The 12,009-nt window shown below is 42.8% G+C and overlaps 1 protein-coding gene across 7 annotated transcripts in view; it reads left to right on the top strand.

Annotated features, from left to right (window-relative positions):
• Nucleotides 1-12,009, top strand: part of USP28 (ubiquitin specific peptidase 28) — a 504,161-nt gene that overhangs the window by 275,562 nt on the left and 216,590 nt on the right. For 5 of the 7 annotated variants that reach the window (XM_086957384.1, XM_086957380.1, XM_086957385.1 and 2 more), the window contains exon 13: nt 6,716-6,892. The exons of the other annotated variants lie outside the window; for them this stretch is intronic. In XM_086957384.1, coding sequence (XP_086813510.1) covers nt 6,716-6,892 — 177 coding nt within the window. The remainder of the gene's footprint in view (nt 1-6,715; nt 6,893-12,009) is intronic. 7 annotated transcript variants of the gene reach the window in all.

Below are 12,009 nucleotides of genomic sequence, written 5' to 3'. Positions count from 1 at the left end.
AGAAACACTCACTTTTAACGAAGATGATATCAGTAGGATATACTCATTGATAGAGGAATCTGAAGAAATACGTCCAGGTACCGAATCCAAGGAAGCAAATAATAAACAGTTACTGTACATGTCAAAAAAGATCATCAACCAAAAATTACACGCGAGCACATTAATAAAATACCACAAATCGCAACGAATACCGCGTGGATTAAGGATATCACTCAAATCAACCCTATGTAAAAACAATGCAAGGTTCACTGAAAGATGGTACGCAATACTAAACAAGTGCTCACTAGACCTCATATTGTTAATTGTGGAAGAACTAGCAAAGGTACTAGAGGATCTGACGAAAGAAATCAATCTCTTAAAAGACGACCTAAATAAAATGGTGACCAAAGAGGAATGGGATCAGATATTAATGGAAACTAACAAAAAAATAGAAGAATACACCAAAGAGATAAATGATCGTAAGCTCAGGAAATTCAAGAGGGACACCACAGATTATCGTTTAGGAGAAGTATACACATGGGCAGACATCTATGCCAGAAGGAGACAGCAAAGACCAAACAATGACAAATCCTCAGAAGAAACATCTTCCGATGACTCAACAAAGACGTGAACCTTTTAACAATAGAAGAGTACGAACTGCCCCTGAAAGGGGCAGACAAACAAACATCACGGAAAAAATTACACCCAGCACATCGGGAACATCTACTAGTTTGGTTGCATCTGACCAAGTACCTTTTTTAGAGAGAGGCCCTGCACCTCAAACAGAACCCGGCGGGGGAAAAAGACCAACAGTCACATAAACAGTGGCACAAAACACCAGGAGCCAGAAACCTTAGTTATCAACATATCTAAGTACAATATGACTGTCAATGAGATAAAAACTCTACAAAAAGGATCATCATATGTACCCACGTACCATTCGAACTTACTGGAAACTAAAGTTTGCCTGTACAAATTCCTCAGATCACTAAGGTTACGCCATTTCTTTTCAAACGTCATTGAGACACCGACACCAACACAAGTTAACGTACTAATGGGCTTAAGACCTAAAAGTAAATTCACCCCTCCGGTGAGTCACAAAGTACTGGATGCGTATGAAAAAGTGGTGACAAAAGAAATAGAGGATATCTTCAAGAAACCTAGATCGAAACAGACCAACCTAACTCAAAAAGACAAACAAACTCTACAAAACTTAGCTAACCATCAACAAATAACAATTCGACAAGCGGATAAAGGTGGTGCTCTCATCATAATGGACACAGACTATTATGAAGAACAAATAGACATGCATGTTCAAGATCAAGATACATACATGAGGATGGATACAGATCCTATCAAGGAATTTGAAAAAGTCTTATCTAACATCATTGAAAATGCAATAGTAAAAGGTGTGATAGGCCAAAAAAAAGATTACCTCCTGAAAGTAAACCCTTCAACACCGTACATTTACATGATACCAAAAATCCATAAACACCCTACAAAACCGCCATTACGACCCATTGTGACTACAGTAGGATCCATACATGAACCAATGGGGAAGTTCATCGACAGACATCTACAGAACATTGTTCAAAAATCTACCACATACATTAAGGACACCACCCACTTTTTAAATATTCTGGAAGAACACAAAGTCAATTTCACCAAGGAGATGATTATGGCCACTGTAGATGTGAACTCTCTGTATACCTCCATACCACACAACCTGGGCTTGATCGCCGCTGAAAGTTTTCTGGTGAATGAAGAAAAAAGTGAGGATTTAAAGGTATTCATAATGGAACTCATCCACTTCACCCTATTCCACAGTTATTTTGTATGGAAAGAGAAGCTTTATGTTCAATCTTCTGGAACTTCGATGGGTAATTGTGCGGCGCCGACGTACGCCAACACATTCATGCACAGATTTGAATTGGACCGCATATTGAATCAAGAGGTATGGCAAAGCAATTTAATCCTTTACAAGCGGTATATCGATGATATATTTGTATTATGGAAGGGAACAACACACACCCTACAAACCGCATTACAGCATCTCAACTACATTAATGAGAGAATCCAATTCACTTTTACCATTAACAAAGACGAAATATCATTTCTGGATGTAGCTATATCAAACCATGAAGGAGAGTTAACCACCAGCGTATTTACAAAAACCACAGACAGAAATAATCTATAGCATTACAAAAGTTTCCATGAACCTTCATTAAAAAAGCATTTACCGTTTTCACAACTGGTCAGGATTAAGAGAATAGCTTCAACTCAAGAATTGTACAGCAAACACAAACAAGAAACTTTACTCAAGTTTAAAAACAGAGGATATCCCGAGTCCATTTTGGATGCAGCTGCAGAAAGAGCAGACAAACTACAAAGACAACATCTGTTATCCACCCATGTAAAACCGGAGGAACAAAGAACTGTATTTGTTTCAAAATTTTCAACCAGAAGTTTCTCAATCAAAAAGGCAATTACAAAACACTGGCCACTATTGGCACTTGAGGAAGATTTTAAAGGGTCATTCATCGGACCCCAATATTCGCATATGAGAGAACCAAAAATCTAAAGGAAATAATCAAAAAACCCAAACAAAAAGAAACAGAGACATACAAAGGAACAATACCATGCCATAATTGTGGAAACTGTTCAGCAATCATAAAGGGGAATGTAATTAATCATCCCACCAAAGGAACACCGGTTAAACTAAAAGTATCAGGTACTTGCGACAGCAGTAATGTTGTGTACATGTTGAGATGTCCCTGCGGATTGTCATACGTGGGGAAGACCCAGAGGAGAATTAAAACCAGACTGGTTGAGCACAAAAGTAACATCAGGTTAAGAAACCAGAAATCCACTGTGGCCACACATTTCAATGAAGCAAACCACAACCCGTCTCAACTAAAATTCTGCATCCTAGAAACAGTCGCAAATTTGCCTGGAAGGGACAATGACAACCATTTATTGAGAAGAGAGACATTTTGGATCAATTTCTTATGTACTTTACACCCGAAAGGGTTAAATGAACAAATTTAACTTATTTGCTTTTTGTAACAATGACCTAAGTTATTTCTTGAAAAATTCTTTTTACACGCATTAATTGTGTCGAGCACGACACATCAGATCTACTTTTGACATGTATAGTTTTCATGTGACATGTTTTTATGACACATCTGATCTCACTATACACCATCACGTTCCGAACACTATCGGGCCATGAACACATACCCACGGCATTTTTAACCCAGAGTGCACCATCTTGTCACAGTGACCACACGCGATCGAGTTAATAATGGACACAGTGTAGCGCGAATAGAAAACAAGCGCGCTCACTTAGAGCGTACATAGCAACCGTACAACAAGCGTAGAGGAGGCATAGAAAGCAGCGTGTCCCGCCCAGCTTGAAACAACCGGTACGTATACATCCCGTGACCGGCACTACCAGAGACTCGCAGTCGCAGCTAGAGCGTCGCACGCCAACAGCAAGAACATTAAGCTCGAACAAAGATTTACACACGGTAAGAGATGGCCAGAACCCCGTAAATGAGAAGAGAGTCCACCAGCCATCGTATAGACAATTTGTTATAAACAACTCCCATTTATCGTTACAGCTCCTCGACCATTGCAGAGAGAAAAGGGTTCAGGTCAGTGTTATAGGTAATCGAACACCCGCACACAAAGCCACAAATCACGCACAAATTCAAAAAAGCGAAGGGATATAAGGTGACACACCGGTTATTGCATGCACTATGTGCCTATGGAACGTGATTTATGAGATTATGTTATTGTGATGAAATTTGCTTTGATTATATTGGGTACACAATAAGTGAAAAGACGTATATATTTTTTTCAGACAAAAAGTCCCCTGAGGAAGAGCTGTGTAGCTCGAAATGCATCGGGCAGCATGAAAATTGATATATTATACTGATAATTTGGAACAATGAAAATATTATGAGAAACAATAATTTCATGAGAATTAAAATGAAATTAACAAATCAAAGTTTATTCGACAACTACAATTGAGTAAACATTTTTTTTCCACCACGAGTATGAAAGTTACAAGAGTGCGGATGTGAATGTAAATCTTGATGTTCAAGAAACACGTGTTGGTATCCATATTTAACCCTGTGGCTCAGAAAGGCAATTCACATTCAGCACCAACCATATTTCTATACCTTATCCCTACCAATTACAACAACTTAAGAAACTCGAGTGCGGAGTCATCCTTCCAATTGATTTGAGGTTTTAGAAAGAACCACGGAACGCTGGATAACATCGCGGTCGTCCAGACTAGTGTGGAGTAATATGTTTTCTCAAAAAACATGTCGGTCTATGCAGCTTTTATTGATTTCTCCATGGCGTTCAACAAAGTGGATCGTCCGACGCTGTGGAGAAAGCTTTCTCATCTTGGTATGCCATGCCATCTCCTGGGCCTCATAATAGAATTACACACAGACAATTGGTGTCAAGTTATGGTGGGTCGCAGGGGCTTTCCTGTAGGATTAATACACATAACGGTCTCAAGCAGGGTTGCCTGTTGGCCACTCTTTTGTTTTCTCTTTATATTTTTGACCTCCCCGAGAAATTAAACTCAGTGAAGGGGTATGCCCCTAAAATTGGTACAATGTCCATTGGCTCCCTACTATATGCAGATGATGTTGCAATGTTTGATTTAACTCCCATTGGTTTGCAGTGTCGTCTGGATGTTTTGACTAAATATGCGGAGGACCATTGTTTGAAAATCAATAGTGCTTAAAGCAAACTTGTAGTCTTTCGCAAGAAAGGTGTTCCAATAAAGAAAGGGTATAAGTGGCTGTTGTTGCAGGGAGAACTTGAATTGGTCAATACGTATCTGTATCTGCGGAAGGTTTTCTCAAAAAACGGCCGTGACTCAGAGCACATCAAAACATGTGTTGGCAAGGCCGCCTCCCAGGCCGGAGCTCTAAATAGATGTTATAAGACCTGTGGGAGACGTCATTTTAATCATGTTCTGACAGTATTTAAGGTTAAAATCCCCCCGACATTAACTTATGCTGCAGAAGTTTTGGATAGAAATTACTGGCTCTCTTTTGATAAGGCCGAAGGCCGGTTTTTCCGTCAAATTTGTAATTTAAATTCCTTTGCTGCCCCACATGTTCTTCGTCTGGAATTCCATTTAGTTTCTTCTTATACTTCGTCTTCGGCAGCGGTTCTGAGGTGGGGGAACTCTCTTTTTTGGGGGGGATGAGGGCACCTTAAGGGCCGCCTTGAAGTTGGAAATTTTGGCAAAATTAAAAGATAAATCAGCTTTTTTTAGATCATGCGCCAATGCAAACCATTTATTTGGGCATAATTTAAACTGTGATTTACCCATGCCAAAGCCTGTATTGAAGTTATTTCTAAAGAAGTCAATACACACGATTAGTACGGCAAGAGATATAGCTTTAAGTACTCTTAAAGCCCGTATCTGGGGTATCTGTGCGAGTGCGATGCGGAGCCGACCCCAGCCCTATCTTTCATGGAATATCCCACACGGAATCAGAAGGCTAATACTACTTTTAAGAACTAACTTGTTGCCCCTGAGAGAACGAACGGGCATTTGGGAAAATACTCCTAGAGAGGAGAGAATCTGTGAAATCTGTTCCCTAATACAGGATCTCAATCATGTGTTATCTGTGTGCCCTGAACTTCTAAGGGTAAGACAAATGTTTTTGAGACCCTTATTCATTAAATGTAATATTCGTTCTGCTCCAAATGAAATGATTTGTTATAGAATATTTAAAAAAAAAATTAAAACATTCCTGGTTATTTATTAGAATTGTATTTGGTATAAAGTAGGTCTTTTTTATTGAATTGGTGTATTTTTGTGGACCTCCGTTGGAGTTCTGTAACAAATAAACTAATTGACTTGACTAATAGTTACTGTTGCACTGTTACTTAAATTATTGATCACTGTCCAAGCATGCAACATCTTTATATTTCAGTATTTCTAATTGTTCCATACTTTTTGAGAGGTTACATCAAACGGAACCCTTGGGACTTTTCTGCGCTTGCTTCTGAAACCACAATGTGGTAATTCTTTTAGCTGTTTTGACAGAAACGCATTTAGGATGAACAATGCTAGTTATCAAATATTTTTCTGTCCATGCTTGTTAGCATTGGTTTGTGTTTGAGATGTGATGCTCAATGAAGAGCTTCTTCCTGTCTGTTTCTGTTCTTGCACACTTTAAGAGTGTCTCTTTAGCTGACAGCACAGTGACCTCATAAACATTGCTTTGATCTGCAAAAAAGGTAGTTATAAAATGTAATGAAGCACTACTACATTTTATAGCAGTGTTTACTTGTTCTCCTTGAAAATAACTGCCTTTGGATGGTTTCGCCAGATGGAATTTTTGGCTTAACTTGTTTTTTTCCCTTTTACTGAATGAAGATTGCAATGTGACAAAAAGTTTACAGTTTTTTATGATATTTCCTGGTGATCCTGATGCACCTCCGTCTGTACTCGTCTAATGTGCATAGGCTGAACATGAGATGATCAATCACCCTTCAATGCCCATAAATACATTCTTATTATCAAGATTCACTATTCTCATTCTTCTTCCAGCCAATCAATTACGCATCGATGGCAAAAGATGGAAATGTAATTTCTGACGGCCCCTGTTATAATAATCCAATTTTTCTCAGCATTTTCAGAATATTTGTTGCCATTAATAAGTCTGAAACTTTGAATTGTTTCATCCCTTAGGTACTTGAATTTTGGTTCTGGTCCAATTCGATACCCTTTGCCCGATGTGCTGCAGTATGCCCTTGAATTTGCTCGTACCCCATTGACCGTGATATGTAGTGGTCAAAGCTCCCAATCCACTGCAACACCTTCCACAGAGGAGCCACTTCCCCCTGTTACAATCAGTGAAATACATGGGTAAATAAATAAAATAAACTTTTTGTTTGTTTTAATTTTAAATGAAAGTTGATTTAGTTATGAGATGTATTTGTTGAATCTTCTATTGTGTGTGCAATCACAGGAGTGAGACAATTGTACTTTTTCTGTTCGTGAGAAAGAGGGCGAGCAGAATTTGGAACCTATTTCTGCGTCAGTGTTTGAAACTTATAAAAATATTATTTCATATTCTAGTACTCTTAACTTTACTGGTTAATATTAGTCTCCTGACATGTGGTCCATTTTATACTATTGGAACTTTTCGTGAACTCTAGATTTTGAAAACCATAAACATTCTGAAATTGCCGGCTTGACTCCTAGTATGGGGGTAGATGTTCATTATTTTGTCCTTATTATCCCTAATAATTTCTCTCTGGTTTAGTGATTTGAACTTGGCCGTTTTTTCACACAGGTTACAATGGAAATATATTTAATTCTCAAGATCTGATAGAGACTGCTAGCCATAGATTCATTAACATGGAATTATCCCCAGGCTTGAGACTGTATCCAGAATTTTTTTGCCACAGCATATCTGCGCGCAGGGGGGCGGTACCAAGTGACTTCGCCCTGACGTCGTCCGCGGCGTGACATCAGCAAGGTCACATAAGCCCCACCCCGGCGCGTTAACGTCTGTTTTTTCTCTTTTCTGCATGCAACGCGGATCCGGATTGTGTCTTGATCTGTTTTCAGGCTTTCTTTTTTCACGCTTTCGCTTGATGAACAGTGTGCGAATGCCTTTGGGCTTCAAGACGTGTACATTCTGTGCACGTCCGAGGTCGGCGACGGACCCTCACCTGATTTGTATGTGGTGTTTGGGCGAGCACCATGCCTTGATGGACTGTGACGCCCTTCAGCACCTCAAACCTAAGTCACGGCGAGAGCGCCGGATGAAATTGCTGCTGTTCAGTTTGTTCAGGTCGGTGTCGTCTCAGCGTCCATCCCCTACCTCGGAAGCCAGGAGCCGCCGATTCCAGCTGCGACATTGCCCCTCGCCACGGTTCCAGGGTCGTCGCTCACCGACTGGTAGGTCCTGCAGTTTGTCTCCGAGGCCCTGTCCTCCTTCGGCATAGGGCGCGGGCTCCCTTCAGGACGTGCGCCCTCGCCGGTCACCACCCTACCCGCATTTTCCTGGCGTTGGGGCGACTAGGGTCCAAATGATAGCCTACGCTGCGGCTTTGCAGGCTTCTTTGGTCCCGCCTCCACCTCCTGAGACGTCTGTGGATCCTTTGCCTCGTGCGGGGCTTCCGCCGAGATGCTGCCGGTTTCTGACCAGGCGCAGAAGGTTTCGGCTTAAGGTCGTAGGAGGGTGGTGTTGCCGAGGTGTAGTTCTTCGGGGCTCCCCTTGTCGGCACCTGGTGCCCCTGCCTTGCCGCAAATCCTGTGCTCCCTGTGATGTCACAGGAGGTCGCCGCTTTGGCGCCGAAGGCCTTTCTCCCCGGTGGTGCCGCGGGTGGAGGCCGGGACCTGGGGTGCTTTTACGAATCCCTCTCGGCCCTCTGTGCGGTCGGCTGCCCCCTGTGAAGTTGGACCAGCGCCTTTTCAGCGCCGTTCCCTTAGTGAACCGGCTCTGACCCCGCCCTTTTCTCCCAGGGAGCACGTGGTGGTGGAGGTTGACTCTGCGCCGCAACTGTCACCTCCGGCGCCGATTGGCGTTGAGCCGGCTCCTTTGGCAGACTCCACTGTTCTGTGCTGGCGTCGGGTCCTTGACTCGTTTCCGGAGAGTCCCTCCTCTTCGGAGGTTGATCATCTTCTGGTCTCTTTCTCTCCGGAGACAGGACGCAGCGTTGTTCCTTTGTCACCGGCGTCTTCTAGGAAGGGCTCGTCACTGTCCCCGCAGCCTCAATCCTCAGACCCTCTTTTCCGCAACTCGCGGTTGGACCCTCCACTGGCTTCCCCACGTTCCCCGGGAGTCCCTCAGGTCCCCCACTCATCCGTGGATCCACCACCATTCAGGGGCTGGCCTCTTCCTCCTCAAACTGGACTTTAAGACGGACAGCTCAGTTTTCAGCCGTCCCACACCGAGGAGTTGCTCTCCCCCCCGTGGAGCCCTACAGAGGCCGGTACTGCCTTTGTTCGGGCTATTTCTATGGCCGCAGGCATTTTGCGGATGAGTGAACCCGTCGCCCACTATCCTCCAGATAATCTCTTAGAAGTTCTCCACCAGGGCTCTGGTGGCCATTTCCTTTCTTTTGAAGCGTCGCTCCACAATTCTCTTCTGGGGGCTTGTGGGCATCCTGCCACGGGTGATCCGGTGCCTCAGTCGCTCCTGCATCACCCCTGTCCTGCTCCGCACGACGCAGTCTGCCTTTAATTCCACCCTTCTACCAAGGGCTCTCTTCTGCGGACTGCTTTTCCGTGCTTGCCCGTGGTGTTGTTTTCTCCAACTCTAAAGACCCGTTGGTGGCGTGACATCTTTGCTTCTTCCAGTGCTGCTTTGCAGGCGCTCAACACTTTGTGTCTTGGCTAGAGCTACCTCCAGTCTGTGGGATTCTGTGGAGTCCCTTCTTTCTCATGTCTCCCATGAGGGTGCCATGTGTTGGATGGTCGGGAGTTGGCCGTGTTTATTCTCCACGCAGCCTTGGATGTTGCTGATGCTCTCGGCTGTGCTATGGCCAGGTCTGTGGCTCTCCGTCGCCGTGCTTAGCTGCGGGATGCTGTCTCTCCTGAGAATATTAGGGAGCGTTTGGTTGACCTTCCCTTTGATGGGGTCCTTTTGTTTAATAAAAGAACAAGTACTAGCAATGGGTCAAGAATAACTAAAGCTATCTGAGAAACTGTGTATACCTATCGGGATACAATCTATGAATCCAAGGTATTCGTGGTGAAAAATTGTGTTCCCATCAGATACCCGTCCTGTACCGCCCTACATCATTTGGGATCTTTCACCCGAAGGAAGTGGAAGCATGTCCACTGTGGATTAGGTAGATTGTAGCCTAATCGTCTAGAAGGATACAGGGATGTGTTGGAAAAGAAAGTGGTATCAGGGGGTAAAATGACTAGCAGTGCAAATTATTGAAAGTGCTATGTGCAACAAATAAGTGAATGAGTTAATATTGGGTTGCAGGAATGGAAAATGAATTTTAATAGGATCCTACCCACACCCAAGGTTAAAAAACAGTGCAAAGTAGTGTAACAAATAACTACTTAGATGTGATCCAGGTCGACATGTTTCTGCAGTGTGATAGGGTCAAGAGATCCCTTTCTGCTTCTTCAGGACCTTAACAAAATATGCTACTGCTGATATGTGTATTGTAGTGATTTAAAATCATATCACCTGAAAACGCCCATAGAGATGATCAAGATGGTCATAGAATCATATTGGACGAACAAACACACAAAGAAATACACAGTTAGTGACGATAGCTTGTGAAGAGAGACCGATATCTCTTGAAAAATACATAATGCCAATTAATATTGGTCAGTGGTTGCTTGATAGTCAACCTGAGTCAGTCAAATCAACATTAAATAAGAAAAAGAATAACGCTGTATTCACTCACCCACTGTATGGGGAATAAACTCTCCACCTCACCCGGCTACAGCTCAGGTAGAAATGGAGCACCGCTCTATTGAAAAGAAAAGCGAAGAAAACACTATAGAAAGAGGAAGAGCTAAAAGAGCTTGGGCTAGACACACCCTGTCATCAAAGGGTCAATCATTTGTAGAATTTCATTCTGCAACCTTCGTAAGCGCCTGCCTTACGCGGCTTCTAAAAGTAAGGAAGGCGGCTTTTATCGGATGTTTTATGCTAACATAGAATGTCATAACGTTGCATTTACCTACGTTCTGCTGGTATTTTAAAGTACATGCTATGAGCAAGTCGGCAGTGAAAGAAGTTTGAGCAGCAAAAACTCATGCAAAAAGCGGAACCCAGACCGCTTGTGTATCTAGCGTCCAACTGGAGTGATGTCTAGTTGGGAAGTGCTTTAAAAACCACATCGATACAAGCAGAAAATGCTGCCACCACGTACAAGCAAGTTAAGTTGTTAAGTTAACAAAGGGTTTAGTACCCGCCCAATGTGCGCTGCCAACTCGCATAAGCCCGGTAAGTTTGTCCCGCCCCCTCTCCGTGCGCTTACCTTTCCGTCGGTACTCCTGACATCCGTCTAGGCTGTCATATGGGAGGTACCTGGACGGACAGGAAGCGGACATTTAAACTCTCCTACACGGGCTGCGGTAAAGATCACGTGACCGCATGTGTTTCGCGCTCTAATCCCACAGGGCTGCTGGGGATTGTAGTTTGTCTACCTGGTAGATATCGCCACAAGGATAAAAATAAAAGAAACACTGGGATAGTTTGTCAACCGTGAGTCTTTCTTATTTTGACCGATCATTTATGAACTGGCACATACTATATTTAATAATATTATGAGATTCATAAATGCCAACGATCGAACAGCTGTGGTATAGCTCATATAATTATACGTATTTTGCGCTGCAATTACGTGGGGCTGCTGGGAATTGTAGTCGATCGATGTCTTAAAAAGCACTTTATTGATCTATGTCTATTGTGACAATTTTCTTTACAGAAAAGATCAACACTTTCTCCAAAACTTCATCGAAATAATATTGTAAAAAATGCGACAAAACCCTTCAATAAACCACGAGCTATAGTGTAATCGCCAGGAGCTTAGCGGTTGTGTAAGGCTGCTGAGAAAAGTGGTCTATGTATATATTATTATACATGCCACAATGACTAGAATGAAAGGCACTTTAGAGGGATATGTTATTGTGGCAGATTAATTCTTTCAAAAACTAGATGCTAGAGACATTTGCAGTGAAATGTTTAGCGTATCCCAACAGTCGCTCACTGTCATTGAAGGTAGTCAGAAAAGCTGAGTCACAATAACTATTATGGTGCACGACATGAGGACACCCAATCACCGGAGGTTTAGAACGACATCCACGGGATGTCTTCATTCAGACCCGTTTTGTCAGTCTGTAATTTAAACACCCACCTTTGTTCTCTTCTATGTAGGAAGGTGCTTATATCAGAGATTTGTTTGGGTATCACTGGTTGTTCTAACACTGTCCAGTGTAGATCGGTTGGAGAATGGTGGGCTGTTAAAAAATGCTTTGTCAGTCTCGTAGCCTGCTTGTTA

This window comes from Lissotriton vulgaris, chromosome 2_1 (genome assembly GCF_964263255.1).
Source record: "Lissotriton vulgaris chromosome 2_1, aLisVul1.2, whole genome shotgun sequence".
Classification (NCBI taxonomy): Eukaryota; Metazoa; Chordata; class Amphibia; order Caudata; family Salamandridae; genus Lissotriton; species Lissotriton vulgaris.
The sequence above is the reverse complement of the archived record's forward strand: the minus strand, read 5'-3'. Positions and strand labels throughout refer to the sequence as shown.